At 44.3% G+C, this 21614-nt stretch overlaps 1 protein-coding gene across 17 annotated transcripts in view; it reads right to left on the reverse strand.

Annotated features, from left to right (window-relative positions):
* Window positions 1-2378: 2378 nt before the first annotated feature.
* AGBL2 (AGBL carboxypeptidase 2) overlaps window positions 2379-21614 on the reverse strand; it is a 44454-nt gene continuing 25218 nt past the window's right edge. For 6 of the 17 annotated variants that reach the window (XM_014729458.3, XM_014729459.3, XM_070229490.1 and 3 more), the window contains 6 exons: window positions 20910-21040; window positions 10052-10118; window positions 8711-8833; window positions 8084-8191; window positions 5397-5486; window positions 2379-3134 (listed from right to left, as the gene is read on the reverse strand). In XM_014729458.3, the coding sequence (XP_014584944.2) occupies window positions 2961-3134; window positions 5397-5486; window positions 8084-8191; window positions 8711-8833; window positions 10052-10118; window positions 20910-21040 (693 nt within the window). In that variant the 3' untranslated portion in view covers window positions 2379-2960. The remainder of the gene's footprint in view (window positions 3135-5396; window positions 5487-8083; window positions 8192-8710; window positions 8834-10051; window positions 10119-20909; window positions 21041-21614) is intronic. The other 11 variants (XM_070229497.1, XM_070229494.1, XM_070229488.1 and 8 more) reach the window with 5 other exon arrangements.

A 21614-nucleotide genomic window follows, 5' to 3' on the forward strand; every position in this document is an offset into this window, starting at 1 on the left:
TTTTTTGGTAAGGAAGATTGGCCCTGAGCAAACATCTGTTGCCAACCTTCCTGTTTTTGCTTGAGGAAGATTGGCCCTGAGCTAACATCTGTGCCAATCTTCCTCTGTTTTGTATGTGGGATGCCATCATAGCATGGCTTGATGAGCAGTGTGTAGGTCTGCACCTGGGATCTGAACCTGAGAACCCTGGGCCACTGAAGCGGAGCATGCAAACCCAACCAGTACACCACGGGACTGGCCCCTCAAATCCATTTGAATCTCAAAAAGTTACTTTTATCAGTGACTATGCATTTAGATTATAAAGAAAACACAGTATAAAGTACATTCATTACTTTTTCCCTATATCCTTGACTGTTGTTGACAACTGCTGAATATGAAGTTGACCTTGTCCTCTGACCCATTAAAACGCTATTTTTCAGGCTGGCCCCATGGTACAGTGGTCAAGTTCACACACTCTGCTTTGATGGCCCGGGATTCACTGGTTTGGATCCTGGGTGCGGATGTGGCACTGCTTGTCAAGCCATGCTGTGGCAGCATCCCACATATAAAACAGAGGAAGATAGGCACAGATGTTAGCTCAGGGCCAGTCTTCCTCAGCAAAAAGAGGAGGATTGGTGGTAGATGTTAGCTCAGCGCTAATATTCCTCAAAATAAATGAACAAATAAAATAAAATGCTATTTTTCGACTTTTCCCTGATTCCACTCTCACGGTTCACTCCTAGTGATCAAGATGCTTCGGGTTGTTTCTCCTGCAGCATGAGATTTATCATGTTCACACAGTCAGAATTAATCACCGCAGTTTGTCATTTTTAAGTTTCTAGCCAGAGTCACTGCTCAGCCTCCTTCCAAAAGCAGAACGAGAAATGACAGGCACATTGGCTTCTAGATGCTGCAGCATGGAATTCCTCGTGGGGCCTTCTTCCTAATCCGAGCAGGAAAACTTGCTCTCTTTTTTTCCTTTTTTGGGGAGGAAGATTGGCCCTAAGCTAACATGTGTTACTAATCTTCCTCTTCTTGCTTGAGGAAGATTCGCCCTGAGCTAACATCTGTGGCAATCTTCCTCTATTTTGTATGTGGGATGCCGCCACAGCATGGCTTGATGAGCGGTGCATAGTTCTGCGCCCAGGATCTGAACCTGCAAACCCCAGGCTGCTGAAGCAGAGCACACAAACTTAACCACTGGGCCACGGGGCTGGCCCCTGCCTCTCTTTTCTAACGACATCAAATAGCTCCTCCTTTACAAGACTGACTGAGCTGGGCAAGGCTCAAGACTGCTGAGTCATGGCCTCTTGGAGGCTGTGCCTGGATTGTGTAGGAGTCTCTCGTTTTTGCCCCTTCAGTATCTTAGCATCCAAACCACATCTCTCAGCGAGCTTTTTGCTCTCAAAAAGCACCTAAAAAAAATCTGACCATGCATTATTATTTTTGATCTCCCGAATATCACCATACTGGAGTGCCTTTTATAAACTTCCTTCAAAATTATTTGGAGCAAAAATAAGTTATTTCTGAACAAACTTGCAAACAAGGTTTGCCCTCAGCAGTTTGAAACTGTTTTGGAACTTCTCCTTTAAAGTTAGCCTTTTAGGGACAAAAAGTGGGATTTTGGCTGGGTGCTTTCTAGATACTTAAAAGGCTGACTAATAGTTTCAGGTGTGAGTGAGGTGGGGAACAGGAGAAGGCCATGTGCAGACTCCTATGGAAACAGCACGGGCAGATATCATTCCTTTTAAAGAGACTCGCCCAGTGTGTGTCTGTCGGGGGGCGGGGGGTGGGGGGCGGCAGTATACGGGAACTCTGTACCATCGCCTCAATTTCTCTGTAAACCTGAAAGTGGTCTCAAAATAAAGTCTATTAATTAAAAAACCCACAGACACTGGGACTGTAATAAAATTTGTGTTGCCATGTGGTTCTCATCATGTCCCCCAGCTAGGGGTGGTGACTGAGAGAGTTTAAAAGTGATAATGAAAACATACTAGAAAACTTTCAATCCAGTGTGACAGGAAGAGGGTAAAGTCAAGACAGGAGGCCTGGCACGAACTGGAGTGCCCCTTCTTTTTTTTTTGTGAGGAAGACTGGCCCTGAGCTAACATCTGTTGTCAATCTTCCTCTATTTTATGTGGGACGCCGCCACAGTGTGGCTTGATGAGTGGTGTGTAGATCTATGCCTGGGGTTTGAACCCGTGAACCTCGGGCCGCTGAAGTGGGGCGTGTGAACTTAACCAGTACACCACCGGGCCGGCCCTGAGTGCCCTTTCTTTGACATGTTGATGTCACAGGCTGTAGCCAGCAGATCATGCTTGGTGCTTGTGCGGAATATAAAATATGAAATGTCTGTTCACCTAAGATTATGCAGTTAACCAATCAGAGGAAACAACTGGTTAGAGAGAAAAAATTTTAATCAATGGGTTAAAAAACTTTTATAACCATGTTGAACATAATATATGCAACATTAGACTCCGAGTAATACATGAGCTGTCTTCTCTAGGTGGGAACGCCTCACTCTGAGCAAACCCGATAGGCCACAGCTTGACGGACCACTCATCGCTCCAAAGCTTTGACACAGGATTTCCTTAACATAGCACGCTCCCAGAATGTTTTAAAATAGAGTTTGATCTCTTAAAACTGATTTGCACATAATTTGAGAGAGAATATGTATTGGTTAAAATGAGGTATATCTGTGCTGTGGTCGCACGAGCACACACTTCAACTTCTGATAAACGAAGCTTTTCGATACAGCATCATAAAATTTCACTTTATCAAAAAATAATTTAATTCATGAGGTATGCATCTTGAGGGCATGCATGCAGTGTAAGCACACAGTGTCAGGACGGTGCATGACGAACGCACAATGCAGTATACCACAAAGGAGCGGAGCTCCCAATCGCACAACTCCCCTTGGTACAAGAAGCCTCTAGTCTACAACACACTGGGGAGCGCCCGTGTGGCGCGGCCCGGGCACCTTACGGGTACGTGTATACGTGCAAGGATGGGTACACCGTCAGGGTGGCGCGGCCTCTCTTTGCAACAGGATATCTGTTTCTGGACCAGCTCGGCTTCATGTCTCGAGCTGGCTCTTGGCTGCGGTTTGTGCTTCTCTTTGCAGAACATGAAGCTGTAAATCCTGGCTTCTCTCTCTGGGAAGACAAGATAGAACAGTTGAATCACTTTATGCTGCAATTTCAAAAGTTAGAGTGCGGGTTGGGGTTGGTTTTATAAGGAGTTAGTGAGAAGTAGTTGCCTTTCCCCCCAAATACCAAAGTAGCTGACGTTGTCAGAGGGCAGAGGTGAGTCAAACCTTAGCCCTGACCCCTCGGAATGGCAAAGAAAGGTCCAGAGCGATATTGGAACTGCCCTGAGAAGTTGAGGGATTACATTTTATAGGTCCAGAAACATCACATAGAGGAAGAGAAGAACATGACCTATCCCTTGAAGGGGGAGACGGCCCTATTTTTCGCCACTCTGCTTATCTGACGTCATGGAAGTTAAACACCCACATCTCTGTTAGAGAAATATTACACCAAAAATCTTAAGAAAATGAAGTGGAAAAAAAAAACAAATGAAGTAAAGGAAAAGGTTTGGGTGGCATTCATCCACCACACTGGGTGTAACGGCCTGCCTGCTTACATGTTACAGCCTAACTGGCGCTGTGGTTTGGGATGTGTTTTCAGCCACCCGCGGCTTGCAATGATGCTGAAGGAGGCCAGAAGCCAGTTTGTGACTTCTCAGTCTGTCAGGACAGAATCCTCTGTGACCTGACTTTCTTTACACCTCTCTTCACTGCTCTTCCGTTTCTGTTACACCACGGCGGCTGGACTGTCTCGTCAGCCCTCCCGGAGGACCATCACCTCACAGGAGGGGTTCATGTCTGATGGTCCTCAACGGGCCCCGCACAGAGTAGGTTCTCCCGAAGATACCGACGGGTGAGTGAGCATGACCAGGAGAATGCCCAAGCGACAGATGTAGGAAGATGCAGGGACCTCACCTTGGGAGAACTGTCCATTCTGTATCTACTCTATCTACCTCCAAACGCTGTGGTTCTCAATCTTTGTTCCACCCGGACACAAGCAAGCAGCACCCTCCCACAGACACACCCAGGGCTTTTCGAAACAACAGCTTACTAGCTGTTTCCTCATCTCTTTTCCCCTTTCTCAGGAAAGATTATGCAAGTGCAAATGAGCAAGAGAGATGTTAATACAGGGATAAAAATGAATTCATACTAACGTATTCTTTTTTTTTGTTTTGTTTTGGTTTTTGTGAGGATGAGTGTCCCTGAACTATCATCTGTGCCAATCTTCCTCTATTTTGTATGTAAGACACCGCCACAGCATGGCTTGATAGCAGTGTGTAGGTCTGAGCCCAGGATCCGAAACTGTGAACCCCAGGCCACCAAAGCAGAGTGTATGAACTTAACCACTATGCCACCAGGCAGGCCCCTAACTTATCCTCTCAAAAAAGCAAATCAGGGGCTGGCCTGGTGGCATAGTGGTTAAGTTCATGCGCTCTGCTTTGGTGGCCCAGGGTGTGCAGGTTCAGATCCCAGGAACGGATCTGCACACTGCTCATCAAGCCACGCTGCGGCAGTGTCCCACATACAAAACAGGAAGATTGGCACAGGTGCTAGCTCAGGGCCAATCTCCCTCACCAAAATAAATAAATAAATAAATAAATATGGGGACCGGCCCAGTAGCACAGCGGTTAAGTGTGCACGTTCTGCTTCTTGGCGGCCCGGGGTTCACCAGTTTGGATCCCGGGTGCAGACATGGCACCGCTTGGCAAAAGCCATGCTGTGGTAGGCGTCCCACGTATAAAGTAGAGGAAGAATGGCATGGATGTTAGCTCAGGGCCAGTCTTCCTCAGCAAAAAGAGGAGGATTGGCAGTAGTTAGCTCAGGGCTAATCTTCCTCCAAAAAAACAAAAACAAACAAAGAAAATTAAAAAATAATAATAATAAAAAAGCAAATCATTCCCAAACCACGGTCCTGAACCATCGCTGGTAACCCTGGACGTGAGGCGCACCTCGTGACGGATGGCGGCGCCCCGTTTGTTGTTGACGTCTCCCAGGGTGGAGAACCGCTGCATCCCCACTATCACTGTTTCCCTGAAACGTTGCCATGGAGCTACAAAACGGCAGCTGCCTAACAAATGTTTGTTGAAAGAACACTAAACTCTCCACGGCAAGCTTTCGGCTGTGGGTGGCGTCCTCCGGGCCTGCGGCACCTGGTGGTCAGGTGCTTTGTAACCGGAGGGTGCAAACTACTGGAGATGCTCACCTGAGCAGGACAAAGCCGGGAAGGTGAGACTGTGCGGAGTGGGGATCCGCCACCCCTCCAAACCACATAATACATCCCAAACCCAAATAAAATTGCTAGCACGTGTGCATAAACGAGGTGGACTACCTGCGTTCTCTCTTTACTCTGAGACAGAATCAAGGCAGTCACGTTCGATGGGTCCAGGGAGGTGTCTTTGTCTCTCGCATTTAACTGTGACTAAAACAAATGAAGACATTCTCACTAAATTTCCACTCGGACAAGTGTGATTATATACGATATACAGCATTTCAGTGCTTTTTGACTCATGCATGTTGACTCATTATGATACTTTAGGAAGAAAAGAGAGGCAGGACACAAATGAATAAGAATTCAAAGAAAAGAAGGACACTAATATTTACTGAGTGCAGATATGCCAGGCACTTCAGACAGTTTCTCCTCTAATTCTCACACCAACCTTAGGATGTAGATTTTATGAGCCCGTATTTCAGATGCAGAAACTGAGTCCCAGGGTGGTTAAGTCAGTCACAGGATATTACACGGTGGGGCTAGAATCTGAACTCGAAACAGACTTGGGAGCTTGTGCTCATGTCACTGTTATATCAGACGCCAAACAGCCCTCAAGGCCGAGCAGGGCGAGGTGTGCTCCGTGGGGCCTCCTCAGAGTAAGGCAGTGGGGCCTCATTATACCACTGTTTACCACAGGGTAGCACTCTGCATGGTGAGGGCTCATTTTGCACCCTCTTCACTAAGAATTAGCTACCAATGTACTAAAATCTATTTTTATACATAAAAGAATCAAGAATTTCATAGCCACAAAACTCCAGAGTCCTACAAGTTGGCTGGGTGCCTCTCCTCTGTGTTCTCACAGCATCCCACTCTGTGATGTAATTTCCTGCTTACTTGTTAAAATCCCCGCCAGACTTTAAGGTCCCTGAGGCAGGGGTAGTGTTTTGTTCAATGCTGCATCTCCGGCATCCAACAGAGGGCCTGGCATGTGGCAGTCACGTAACGCCCTGTGTTGAACGGACGGATAGATGGAGGGACAGTAAAGCAGCCTGTTCTTATGTTCCGGGTATAAAGTCACAAATCACAAATATCTGACATCAGACTTCAGTGGTGTCTAAAGCAATGTCAGTGTCCCCACCAATTTTAATATTCCCCTGCTCCCAGTGGCACTGACACATAAAGGTAACATAGATGACTATTGGTTTCTTCACCTTGTGGGAGAGATGTGCTAACTGTAAAAATCGGAATTGGAATCCGTGAGATAAAGAGTGAAGCATGGAACAGAATAGAGAGCCCAGAGCTAAACCCATGCATAGATGGTCAATTAATTTTCAACAAAGGAGCTAAGAATATATAATGCGGCAAAGACAGTCTCTTCACTAAGTGGTGCTGGGAAAACTGGATATCCACAGGCAGAAGAATGAAACTGGACCTCTATCTTATACCATACACAGAAATCAACCCAAAATAGATTAAAGACTTGAACCTAAGACCTGAAACTGTATGATTCCTAAAAGAAAACATAGGAGGTAAGCTCCTTGACATTGATCTCGGCAATGATTTTTTGTATTTGACACCAAAAGCCAAGACAACAAAAGCAAAAGTCAACAAATGGGACTAGATCAAACTAAAAAGCTTCTGTAGAGCAAAGGAAACCATCAACAAAATGGAAAGGCAACCTATAGAATGGGAGAAAACATTTGGAAACCACATTATCTGATAAGAGGTTAATATCCAAAATATACAAGAAACTCATACAACTCAATAGCAAAAAAACCCAAAGAACCCAAATAAAAAATGGGCAGCGGGCCTGAATAGACATTTTCCCAAAGAAGACATACAGATGGCCAACAGGTACATGAAAAGATGCTCACCATCACCAATCATCAGGGAAATGCAAATCAAAACCACAGTAAGCTATCGCCTCACAGCTGTTAGGATGTCTATTATTAAAAAAGAGAAGAGAGAACAAATGCTGGCAAGGATGTGGAGAAAAGGGAACCCTTGTGCACTCTTGGTAGGAATGTAAACTGGTAGAGCCACTAGAGAAAACTGTATGGAAAATCCTCAGAAAATAAAAAATAGAACCATCATACGATCCAGCAATCCCATGTCTGGGTACTTATCCAAAGGAAATGAAATCCTTATCTTGAGGAGCTGTCTGTACCACCATGTTCACTGCAGCCTTATTCACAGTAATCAAGTTATGGAAACAACCTAAGTGTCTGTTGATGGATGAATGGATAAAGAAGATGTAATGTATATACAATGGAATGTTCTTCAGCCTTAAAATAGAAGGAAATCCTGCCACTTGTGACAACATGGGTGAACCTGGAGGGCATTATGTTCAGTGAAATAAGCCAGAGAAAGACAAATACTGCATGGTATCACTTATATGTGGAATCTGAAAAAAAAAAAAAAGAGTCAAACTCATGGAAACAGAGAGTGGAAAAGTGGTTGCCAGAGGCTGGAAGGTGGGGGAAATAGGGAGAGGTTGGCAAAAGGTACAAACTTTCAGCTATAAGATGAATAAGGCCTGAAGATCTAATGTATAACATAGTGACTACAGTTGTATTGTGTTGTGTAATTGAAATTTGCTAAGAGAGTAGAAATTAAATGTTCTCACCAAAGCAAAAAAGGTAAATATGTGAGGTGAGGGATGCGTTAATTAACTCAATGATGGGAATCCTCTCATTATATATGTGTATAAAACCACCACATTGTATACTTTAAATACAAAAAAAAAAATTTCAATAAATTTCCATGAGTGAGTTAAACAGAAAAAAAGAGTCAAGCAAAACCACTACCTCATTCAGTCTTGGTTTTTCATTTCTCACCATTGAAGAACTGGTATTCTTGGAATTTCTGGAAAAGGCATGCGGCTTTTGCAGAGTAGAAGCAAACCCTGCTCTTTCCTGGAAGGAGTGAACGCGAAGAGAACGTTTTTCAACTGACCCTTTGCAATTGATCCACTCATAACTGACCCAATTCACCCAACAGTAAAGCCCCCACCTCGGGCAGCATCTCCATCTTTGGGAAGCAGGCGGATGGTGTGGGTGTGGCAGCTAGGACGGGGAAGGAGCTGTCCAGGTGTCCTTGGCCTGGACCAAGCCTGCTCCTCTGCCACCCAGCCACTCTGGACGAGCTCCAGCCACCGCGTTTCCAGTACCACCTCCTTCCTCTGGAAATCCGGACTTGGTCCAAACCCAGAATTGCTATGCCAGAGTATAGTACAGGATGAGCGGGCAAAAAGGCTGAATCTACTCCGAGATGTCCAGAGGACCCATGGGAGGGCTCTGAATTCCAAACAGAAAGCCTCCCCCGCCCCACTCCCCTTCTGGTTTAGAGGACACCTTAAGGCCCTGTCTGGCTCCCACTCGGGAATACCCTAACCCTTTAACTAGACAGCAGAAGTAGGCGCAGAGCTTTCTTACTGCGACGTCTGTTAACTTGAACTCCCGCATCAAAGAATTTTTCTGATACTGCTCATTTCGCTGTTTCCTAGTCTGAAGTGGCTTCTTTTTCTTTTTCTTATACAGCCTCTTCTTCTTATTCAACTATTCCGGAAAGTACAGAGAAACTCGTTGAAGATTCCAGAGCTGTGTCACCCACATGTGGCACTCTTTTCACATAATACTCAAGACACAATGGCTAACCCAGTATGCGGGCCTTCACAGGGTGGAGTTCTTGTTGGTTTGGAGACGGAACAAACAGTTCAGGCACCTCCTTACCAGAGACGTCTACCTATTTAACACCCCAAACCCACTATCATAGATACACTGCCAAAGGGGCGCTCATGATGTTTACCAAATATCTACGATGTACAATATGAAACCAGATTTCTTATGGCAATGATGTCACGTACGGATAATGCTGACCATTAGATGTGTGGTTAAAAGATCTAGTTTGGTTGTTACCACAAGGTGGCTTTAATGATTAAGCAAATGAAGCTCAGGACGAATCTGCCAGGTACCCACAGCATGGTGAAGCTCATAGTGATGTTGCTGTGAATGCAGCTGAAGAAACCGTAAGGTCCAGTCTGATCTGGCTGCCTCCTGCTGATGCAGCCTTAATTTCACCCTATGATGGAGATATTTCTCAACACAACTAGGAAATCATGCGCATAATGAACCACAACACATATTTTGTTGTTTCTAAAGCTCTTGCAGCATCTATGTAAGAAAAAGTCTGAGGACAGATGGGGTAAAAAAAAAAATCACAATATACAGAAGTATAAAAAACTACATGAAGAAAGAAACATTTTTTTTAAGTATGGATCATTTTTAACAACCTCTACCTGTTTTTTTTTTAAGATTTTTTTTTTCCTTTTTCTCCCCAAAGCCCCCCAGTACATAGTTGTATATTCTTCGTTGTGGGTCCTTCTAGTTGTGGCACGTGGGACGCTGCCTCAGTGTGGTTTGATGAGCAGTGCCATGTCCTCGCCCAGGATTCGAACTAATGAAACACTGGGCCGCCTGCAGCGGAGCGCATGAACTTAACCACTCGGCCACAGGGCCAGCCCCAACCTCTACCTCTTAACATAGTTTTCACCTTTAGTTAACTTTGGGATCAATACCGAGTCCTCACACTTTCCCCCTAGATTTTAAAATGTTATAAAGGACAAAATGAGAGACGCCAGGGCAGGGGAGCCAGTGAGGACGCTACTGCTGTATTTTCCGCAGATCTTAGGACAGCTGGAAAATTCCACCAGAGTATCCCCGAGTGCGGCTTTCAAGGCCACCACTTCCCGGGTGTGGGAGTCTATATACTCTCACCTCACGTGCGATGTTCAGTAGGTGAGCAGGCAGGCCGTCCGAGAGGGAGCTGTCAGAACCACTGGTGCTGTTTCCAAAAGTAAAGGAGAGAAAGACCCGCTGTTAACGTCCAGGAAGGGGGACATTTACCAGGCTGTCTGCCCGCCATCAGGATGGCCAGTCCACCATTTGCCTCCACTGTGTACGTGTCAGTTACTAAGAATTCCTGACGAGCATATTCATTCATTCACTCTGAACACCTACTGCAGGCCAGGCAGCGCAGCTGGCACAGGAGACAGAGAAGAATGCGGCAGAGCTCCGGCCCCAAGGAGTTCCCAAGCCATGTGGCAAAGGAAATATTGGCCAGATGGGCAAAGCTGCTCTCGGCAGCAACTGTGCGGGCCCCTGAGATTCTCCACGCGCCGCCCTAGAGGACACAAGGGCGTGGGATGTGGTTGAGAACAGAGGCTTTGTCTCATTCATTCCTGGCCAGAGAGCCAGGATCCTAGCGGGTACTCTGTAAAAAAGGCGTTAACTATGTAAATAAATATAATGATAAAGAAGCTGCAGGTCAGAGAGCATGAGCAGGACTTCTATCACCCAGGTGTCCCCTCACAAGTTCTGGATGCGCATCTAAAGTCGTCCCCCCAAGCTGTCTCCTCCCCTTTCTCAAGGGCTAGGATGAAGGAGCACTCAGATAATCAAGCCTGTCTTCCCCTTCATCGTGACCTTTGCTTATGTGTCACATTGTATTCTCCCCTTTCCTGGGCTGTGGGTGGCTAGAACTGAGAGCTGTGCTCTATGACAGGGCCCCCATATATAAAAATGTCTGAGGCAAAGGACTCAAACCTCTTGGGAAAAGACAGCATTTCAAGGCATTCTTTTGCCCAGCCCTCCCACTCTGTTCACGCCCCCTCCCTCCCTCAGTGACAACAAGAGGGCGAGGAGAAAGGCCTCTCTTCTCCCATCTGATTCCTGCTTCCCTATTCTCACAAGCCTTTTCCAGTCTGAGGAGCAGCCCTGAGGCCACTGAATAAGAGTCGCTCAAGTTCCTTTTGGAGATTACAGAAATGGGATTTAACAAACGGGATAAAAGCATCAGATGCAGGTGCCCCAGAAAGTGTCGAAAACCACGTGTGCGCATACAGGCAGGGCAAACTCGAACTGGGCTGTCCCTTCACAGTGTGCTTCCCTGGGTAACTAACGGTGAGAAGGGACGGGGGGGGGGAGCCCCGTGGAGTCTGTGATGGCCGGCTTCCCGATGCAGAGGCTGGAAAACTGGTTTCCAGAATTCTTAACGAAATGCAGGCGAGCGTCCATGCTGAGCCAAGTGGAAGGCAGTCTGTGGTTCTGAGCTGACGGCCCGGCTCTACGTGTATGAGTTGATAAGTGGGGGGCATTTTGCCTTTGAGGCTGAAAGTAGAGAGGCGTTGGTGCAGTGGTCCTGGAGAGCTAGGCAAAGGATTCTGGGAGAGTGGAGGGGCGCACGGTGAATGGGGCAGTCAACCTGGCCTGACGGTTTGGTTTAAGGTTCTTAAGGAAACACGCGGGAGACTCAGACACTAGTGAAACCAGCAAACAGCCACTGACGATTAAGTATCTAGGTACTAAAGTTTTTTCCTTTTTGCAATTACTGATTATAGCTGACAAATAAAAATGGCAAGCAATAGGATATATTGGAGTATACGAGGAAGCCATTTGGTATAAACCTAATTCGGCCTGACTTTGTTTTTTCCAAAAGGGCCTGACTGTGGCCGTTGAGCGTGCTTTGTATATCTGCTTAGACATTTCCTATGGCCAGAACAAAGGCCCTTGAGATAAAGGTGCAACTTCCCCCCACATTGGCACTTCCTTAGGGATAAGCATCTTTCCCTAGGCTAGGAACCCATTGCTGCACTCACCTCCCAGCTCACCTGTGACCACTCAGCTGGAGACAACGGACTGCCACCCTGCTGTGTTCACTGAGACAGAAGACCTACCTGCTGTTTCCATCAATCTCTGTGCCGACAGAGCAGTCTCGCGACTGTTGTAAAAGGGGCATTTCAATCCTATGTGAAACATCCTCTGTGGGGGTATATACCACTCGGTGCACCCCACTTCTTTGGTGCCCTTTCTTCCTTCGGGAAGAAAGGCCCGGGTTATAATCCTCAGATTTAAGCTCAGAATAAACTCACCCAAATTTTCATTTATAGATTGGTTATGGATTATTTTCGTCGACATAGCTTTTAGCTGTTTAACCCACCCCTTGTTAACTGTGCTGCTTAGGCAATATGCTCTCTGACTCCCACTAGGTTCCTACAGATAATGTCTCCCTGGAGCCTGGGTCACCATGGTAATGGGCGTGTGAGCTGTTTTTCAGGAATTAGAACTCCTTGTCTACTTCAGGCCGGTTGAGACCACCAACTCATCAACCAGGCCCATGCAAATGTCTGATAGGCGGCCTTTTGACGTCAAGAGGCCAAAAAGTCCACCCTCAGATCATGCTCACGCTGCCATTTTGTGAGCATGGGTCCTATGAAGAGGCCTGCAGTCTGACTGCGCTTGCACAGATCAGCAATCACTTCACCTCTCCTCACCTCCAATCACCTCTCTCCACATTTCAGACCACCTTGCCCCCATCCCATAAATATCCCCGAGTCCCTATTTTCGGGGAAGTAAATTTGAGGCTCAGGCTCTCGCTTCCTCATGTGGCTGCCTTGTGAGTAACCCCTCTCTCTGCTGCAATCTCGTCGTCTGTGTTTGGCTTTCTGGGCGGCCGGCAAAAACGAACCTGGTTCGGTAACAGTAGGACTGCTTTAGGGCCCCGGGTCAAATGTGCCACACAGAGACGGTGGGAGAGCCAGCCCCTTCCCTCTGTCCAGCACAGACTATGGTGCAGCCTCTGGCAGAAGACCCACACCCAGCCCAGGAATCTTCCGAGGAGGGCAGCTGGGGCAGGCCTGTGGCACCTTGGCCAGTAAGCTGGAGTAGAAGGTGTTCTTGCACGCCCATGAGATACCAGCCTGCCGGGGGCCTTCTAAAATAGCTGTGGAGCCTATGAGAGTGGGATGAGATCCTACATGCTAAATGAATTCAACAAATATTTACTGAGCTCTCCCCATGTGCCAGGTACTGTTCCAGGTACGTGAGATACAGAGGTGAACAAAATAAAGATCTCCGACCTTGTGGCACCTATATCCCAGTAGGGGGAGACAGACAATATACAACAGACACAATAAAGATGTAAATAACATGGAAGGACAGAAGGGAATAACAGAGTATAAAAAAAAGTAGAGCACCTAAGGGGGACAGGGAATGGCACGAGGGTGGAGGTGGGAGAGCAAGCTGCAGTACTGGAGTCATGAGGGAAGACCACATTGAAAAAGGTGACATTTAAGCATAGACTTGAAGGAGGTGAAGGAATTAGCCACGTGAATATAAGGGGGAAGAACATTTCAGGGATCTGGAACTGCTAGTGCAAAGGCCCTGAGGCAGGAGAGGGCCTGGCTGGTCTGAGGCAGAGGGAGGAGGCCAGTGGAGCTGTAGCACCGTGTGAGAGGGTGACGGGGGAGGTCAAAGAGGTATCAGGTGGCTAGGTCCTATAGCTTTGCAGGCCACTGTAGGGTCCTTGGTTTTTTATCTGAGTGTGTGTGTGTGTGTGGGGGGGCATTGAAGTGTTTTAAACAGAGGAATGACATGACCTAATTTGTTTTGTTTTTTTAATGATTGGCACCTGAGCTCACATCTGTTGCCAATCTCCTTTTTTCCTTCTCCTCCTTCTCCCCAAAGCCTCCCATTACATAGTTGGATATTCTAGTTGTAGGTCTGTCTAGTTGTGGTGTGTGGGACGCCACCTCAGGATGGCTTGATGAGTGGTGCCATGTCCACGCCCAGGATCCACACCAGCGGAACCCCGGGCCACTGAAGTACAGCACACGAACTTAACCACTCAGCCAAGGGGCTGGCCCCTAATTTATATTTTGAAAAGAATCACTCTCCTGGTTCTCTTTTGGCCTTGCTGGTCCCTTCTCAGTCTCATTTGCTGGCTCCTCTGTATCTCTTTGACCTCTTAAAACTGTGGTACCCAGCTCAGACTTGGCCTTCTTTACTCTATCGGCACTTACCCCCTTGGGATCTCAGCCAGTCTTAAGGTTCAAATATCACCTATCCAATGACAGTTCTCTCTATTGGGCCTCTCCACTGAACTCCAGACTCATATATTGAACCGCCTATTCGATATCTCCCTTTAGATGTCTAACAGACATCTCATGCTCAACACGCCCAACACTAGATTCCTGATCTCCGCAACCCCCTAACCTTCTCCACCCCCTGCATCTTCCCCATCTCAGTTACAGGCAACTCCATCCAACCACTGCACAGCCATTCTCTTTCTCGCATGCCTCATATCCAATTATTAAGCAAGTTCTAACGTTTGCAACTTCAAAATGTACCTAGAATCTAACCAATTCAAACCCCCCAACCACTACTACTACTCTGGTGTAAGCCACCATTACCTTTCACCTGTATTAGTGTGAGGGCCTTTTAACCAGTCTCCCTGCTTAGACTTTTACCATCTATTTTCCACACAGCAGCCAGAGTGTTCCTCCTGAAAATAAAACCTACGTCAGATCATGATGCTTCTCTACTTAAAACCTTCCAAAGGCTTTCCATCATCCTTGGAGTAAAAGTCAAAGTCTTCACAATTGTCTACAAGGCCCTACATAAACCACCTGCCCAACTCGCTAACCCTTTCTAGTGCCTGGAAGAGAGGCTGTCACAGAACAGGCCCTCAGTACACAGCTGCTGGAGGAATGAAGTGTATTTAAGAGTGCCATGATTTACTCAATATTTTCACCTGAGATTCAAAACCAAAGCCAAAATCAACATAACAACACAGCAAACAAAATTAAAAGAAAAAAAAAAAGGAGGTGATGTCAGCAACATGGCAGCGTGAGCTCACCTGGGACTCTCTCCCCTCCAAATTACAACCAAAAGGAGCAACTGCTTTCCAATAAAAAAAAAATCCTAATAACAGAAATTGTCAGAGACCCACAGCAGCCAAACAACGGAGCTTGGAGAGGCTGGAGCCGCCCTCAGAGGAGCTGGAACGGGGTAGGAGAGAACTTCGCTCCCTCCCCTAGAGTCTGGGATCACTGCCACGGGTGCGGGAAGGAGTGGGGGAGGGGCCACGCGACCCAGGTATTGTCCAGGACTCCCACCGCTGGTGCAGTGGAAACCCACTGATGGGGAAAGCTTCCGTGTGCAGGGACCCCATCAAGCAAGGGCCCCGGGAGACCCGAAAGCGAGAGCAGATCCAATCCAGATGGCATGAGTGAAAGTGCCCCTGCTCCCCCACCCATGCTGCCAGCAGCCATCTCGGCTGAAGGCCAGGGCTCAGAACGTGCAGCTCTTGACCCCCATCTAGTGGCAACAGGCTGAAACTGCAACCGAATAACAGCATCATGCACAAAAACCACTCCTCTACCATGCAGCAATTTCTAAAAGCTCCAGTCCAAAAGGAAAACAATAAAAGTACAGAAGTAGGTCCTGAGGGCTTGGAAATGGGTAAACTAAGTGAAGATGAGTTCAAAATAGCTATCCTCAAAACATTCAATGAGGTAAAGGGATATATAGAGAAACAAGTCAACGAGTTCTGGAGTTACTTCACAAAAGAGATTGAAACTATAAAGAAGAATCAATTAGAAATACTAGAGATGAAAAAAAAAATGGATCAGATAAAACAGAATAGGGATTCCCTGAATGCCCATGTAGAAAGCATAGAGGAGCAAATTAGCATAATTGAAGCGAGACAGGCTGAATGGCTCCAGACAGAGGAAGAAAGAGATTGAGGAATTTAAAAAACTGAAGAAAATCTCAGAGAAATAGCTGACTCAATGAGAAAATGCAACTTAAGAATCATTGGAATTCCTGAGGGTGTGGAAAAGGAAAATGGAGCAGAAAGTGTGCTCAAAGAAATAATAGGAGAGAACTTCCCAAATCTAGGGATTGAGAGAGAAATGTGTGTGGAGGAAGCTTTCAGATATCCTAGATTTGTCAATGTAAAAAGACCGACTGCAAGGCATATAGTAGTAAAAATGGCAAAAATGAGTGACAAAGAAAGAATACTCAGGGCAGCAAGGCAGAAGAAAATAACCTACAAAGGAACCCCCATCAGACTTTCAGCAGATTTCTCTACAGAAACCTTACAAGCTAGGAGAGATTGGAGTGACATATTCAAAACTTTAAAGGATAAAAATCTTCAGCCAAGAATACTCTATCCAGCAAAAATATCCTTCAAATACGAGGGAGAAATTAAATCTTTTCCAGACAAACAAAAGCTAAGGGAATTTGTAGTCACAAGACCTCCACTACAAGAAATCCTCAAGAAGGCTCTTATACCTGAAAAAAGAAAAAAAGGGAGTAAGGAGTCAAAAAACACAGAGTAGGGTGACAAATAGATAGACTCTGAATAGGATAGCAAATATTCAACTATAGTATTAGGATAAAGGGAAGGAAATCTCCAAAGCAAAGACAATCTTAACACTCTAACCACAAACTCACAACACAAGTTGGAATAAGAGATGAAAATAATAATTTAGGAGGGGAGGAGGAAAGGGACTGAAATAGTCTAGGCTAAGGAAGTAAGAAACCACCAGAAAATGGACTATGTTATACACGAGATTCTGAATACAAACTTCAGGGTAGCCACTTAACTAAAAAACAGAACAGAGACACAAAACATAAATAAGGAAAAATCTAAGAAACCCAGCATGAGAAATTGCAGAAGTCAATGGGTAGGCTAAAACACAGAGGACGAGAAACAAAGGAAACACAGGAAAACTGGAAAACGAGCAACAAAATGACAGCATTAAGCACTCATGCATCAATACTCACCCTCAATGTAAACGGATTGAACTCTCCAATAAGAAGACACAGAGTGGCAAAATGGATTAAAGAACAAGATCCAACAATTTGTTGCCTCCAGGAAACACACCTCAGCCCCAAGGACAAACACAGGCTCAGAGAAAGGGGTGGAAGACAATACTCCAAGCTAATAGCAAACAAAAGAAAGCAGGTGTTGCAATACTTATATGAGACAAAACAGACTTCAAGATAAGGCAGGTAAAGAGAGACATAGAGGGCCAATATATAATGATCAAGGGGACACTTCATCAAGAAGAAATAACGCTTATAAATATCTATGCACCCAACACAGGAGCACCAAAGTTCATAAAGCAACTATTAACAAACCTAAAAGAAACTATCAAAAATAACACAATAATAGTAGGGGACCTCAACACCCCACTCACATCAATGGACAGATCATCCAGACAGAAAATCAACAAAGAAATAGTGGAGCTAAATGAAAAGCTAACACAGTTGGACTTAATAGACATATATAGAACACTCCATCCAAAAACAGCAGAATACACATTCTTCTCAAGCACACATGGAACATTCTCAAGGATAGACCACATGCTGGGAAACAAGGCAAGCCTTTACAAATTTAAAAAAATTGAAATAATAACAAGCATCTTCTCTGATCATAATGCTATAAAACTAGAAATTAATTACAAGAAAAAAGCTGAGAAAGGCACAAGGATGTGGAGACTAAACAACATGCTATTGAACAAGCAATGGATCATTGAAGAAATTAAAGAAGAAATCAAAAAATACCTGGAGACAAATGAAACTGATAACATGCCATAGCAACTCACATGGGATGCAGCAAAAGCTGTATTAAGAGGAAAATTCATTGCAATGCAGGCACATCTCAACAAACAAGACAAATCCCAAATCAGCAACCTTAACTGAATTACACCTAACTAAATTAGAGAAAGAAGAACAAACAAAGCCAAAAGTCAGCAGAAGGAGAGAAATAATAAAAATCAGAGCAGAAATAAATGCTATTGAAACAAAAAAGGCAGTAGAAAGGATCAATGAAACAAAGAGCTGGTTCTTTGAGAAGATAAATAAAATTGACAAATCCCTAGCCAGACTTACAAAGAAAAAAAGAGAAAGCTCAAATAAACAAAATCAGAAATGAAAGAGGAGAAATAACAACAGACTCCGCAGATATACAACAGATTATAAGAGAATACTATGAAAAACTATATGCCAGCAAAATGGATAACCTAGAGGAAATGGATAAATTCTTGGACTCCTACAATCTCCCAAAGCTCACTCAAGAAGAATCAGACAACTTGAACAGACCAATCACAAGGAAAGAGATTGAAACAGCAATCAAAAGCATCCCAAAGAATAAAACCCCAGGACCAGATGGCTTTCCTGGGGAATTCTACCAAACTTTCAGAGAGGATTTAATACCCATCCTTTTCAAACTACTCCAAAAAATTAGGGAAGATGGAACACTTCCTAACACATTCTATGAGGCCAACATCACGCTGATACCAAAGCCTGACAAGGACAGCACGAAAAAGGAGAACTACAGGCCAATATCACTGATGAACACAGATGCAACAATTCTAAACAAAATTGTGGCAACCCGAATACAGTAATTCATCAAAAGGATCATACATCATGATCAAGTGGGATTCATACCAGGGACACAGGGATGGTTCAACATCTGCAAATCAATCAATGTGATCCACCACATCAACAAACTGAGGAATAAAAATCACAGGATCATCTCAATAGATGCAGAGAAAGCATTTGAGAAGATCCAACAGCCATTTATGATTAAAAACTCCGAAAAAAATGGGGATAGAAGGGAACTACCTCAACATAATAAAGGCCATATATGACAAACCCACAGCCAACTTCATACTCAATGGGCAAAAACTGAACCCCATCCCCCTGAAAACAGGAACGAGACAAGGATGCCCTCTATCACCACTCTTATTTAACATGGTACTGGAGGTTTTGGCCAGAGCAACTAGGGAAGAAAAAGGAATAAAAGTAATCCAAATAGGGAGGGAAGAAGTGAAACTCTCGCTGTTTGCAGACGACATGATCTTATACGTAGAAAACTCCAAAGAATCCATTGGAAAACTTTTAGAAGTAATCAACAACTACAGCGAAGTTGCAGGGTATAAAATCAATTTGCATAAATCAGTAGCATTTCTATACTCTAATAACGAACTAACAGAAAAAGAACTCAAGAACACAATACCATTCACAATTGCAACAAAAAGAATAAAATACCTCTGGTTGAATTTAACTAAGCAAGTGAAAGACCTATACAATGAAAATTACAAGGCTTTTCTGAAAGAAATGGATGACAACATAAAAAGATGGAAAGACATTCCATCACATGGATTAGAAGAATAAACATAGTTAAAATGTCCATTCTACCTAAAGCAATCTACAGATTCAACACCATCCCAATCAGAATCCCAATGACATTCTTTACAGAAATAGAACAAAGAACCCTAAAATTCATAGGGGGCAACAAAAGACCCCGAATTGCTAAAGCAATCCTGAGTAAGAAGAACAAAGCTGGAGGCATCACAATCCCTGACTTCAAAACTTACTACAAAGCTACAGTAATCAAAACAGCATGGTACTGGTACAAAAACAAGTGCACAGATCAATGGAACAGAATTGAAAGCCCAGAAATAAAACCACACATCTATGGACAGCCAATCTTCGACAAACGAGCTGAGGGCATACAATGGAGAAAAGAAAGTCTTTTCAACAAATGGTGCTGGGAAAACTGGAAAGCCACATGTAAAAGAATGAAAATTGACCATTCTTTTTCACCATTCACCAAAATAAATTCAAAATGGATCAAAGACCTAAAGCTGAGACCTGAAACCATAAGGCTTCTGGAAGAAAATGTAGGCAGTACACTCTTTGACATCAGTATTAAAAGGATCTTTTTGGACACCATGTCTTCTCAGACAAGGGAAACAATAGAAAGAATAAACAAATGGGACTTCATCAGACTAAAGAGATTCTTCAAGGCAAGGGAAAACAGGATTGAAACAAAAAAACAACCCACTAACTGGGAAAAAATATTTGCAAGTAATACATCCGACAAAGGCTTAATATCCATGATATATAAAGAACTCTCACAATTCAACAACAAGAAAATTAAATAACCCGATCAAAAAATGGGTAGGAGATATGAACAGACATTTCTCCAAAGAAGATATACGGATGGCCAATAGGCACATGAAAAGATGTTCATCATCACTGATCATCAGGGAAATGCAAATCAAAACTACACTAAGATATCACCTTACACCCGTTAGAATGACAAAAATAACTAAAACAAATAGTAACAAATGTTGGAGAGGTTGTGGAGAAAAAGGAACCCTCATACACTGCTGGTGGGAATGCAAACTGGTGCAGCCACTATGGAAAACAGTATGGAGATTCCTCAAGAAATTAAAAATAGAACTACCATACAATCCAGCTATCCCACTACTGGGTATCTATCCAAAGAGCTTGAAGTCAGCAATGCCAAAAGTCCCATGCACCCCAATGTTCATTGCAGCATTATTTACAGTAGCCAAGACGTGGAAGCAACCTAAGTGCCCACGAACAGATGACTGGATAAAAAAACATGTGCTTTATATATACAATGGAATACTACTCAGCCGTAAAAAAGAACAAAATCGTCCCATTTGCAACAACATGGATGGACCTTGAGGGAATTATGTTAAGTGAAATAAGCCAGATAGAGAAGGACAATCTCTGTATGACTCCACTCATATAGAATTTAAACATGTGGACAAAGAGAACATATTAGTGGCTACCAGGGGAAAGGGGGGTGGGGGGTGGGCACAAAGGGTGAAGGGGTGCACCTACAACACGACTGACAGACATTAATGTACAACTGAAATTTCACAAGATTGTAACCTATCATCAACTCAATAAAAAATTTAAAAAAAAAAGAATTTCTCTGATTTTTCTTTGAAATGAAGTTTGTTACCTGGATTCAATGTCAGACAAAGAGATGTCACTCCAATTTCCTTCTAATTCCATATCTTGTCCAAGTTCATTGAATTTCTTATGGATTTCCTGTTGTAAGAGCTCTTTAAGCTCTTCTAGACACTGCATGAACTGTGGAAGGGAAAAAAAGAACTATTTTTCATAATTCATTTATTTACTCATCAAATACTTACTATGTATATGCTGAAAGGCATTTTATTTATTGCTGCGGACATAAAGATGAGTCAGCTGTAACCTCTGCTACTAAGGACACGTGAACAGATGCACTACATGAGCCAGAGGAGGAGACAGAGGGTTTTTTAGGGCAGAACATCCATGAACACTAGCTTAGCCACTTTTCCCCAGCTATAGCCAATAGGAAACTTCTTAAACAATGCCATGGTCTAATTTATTTTATTGTTTTGAGTAGCAAGGAGGGAAAAGTGAGTACGGGGTTGTTCAGATTTTGGCATCTGGCAGATATGATTTAATAGGCCACGTGGTGGTCAAATTCTCCTTTAGATACTTTTTTATTAAACAGTTGCATCCGGAGTGGTGCATATCACGTGTTCCCAGGGCCAACATTTGAGAGCGGGTGTGAGAGAGGAGTTAGAGACCATGAGTACAGACTCCTGTTTAAGAAGTTGAACGATAAACGGAAACAGAAATAACTGCTGGAGAGATAAGACCAAAGGAAACCTCTGCT

The sequence above is a fragment of the Equus caballus genome, chromosome 12 (genome assembly GCF_041296265.1).
Source record: "Equus caballus isolate H_3958 breed thoroughbred chromosome 12, TB-T2T, whole genome shotgun sequence".
Classification (NCBI taxonomy): domain Eukaryota; kingdom Metazoa; phylum Chordata; class Mammalia; order Perissodactyla; family Equidae; genus Equus; species Equus caballus.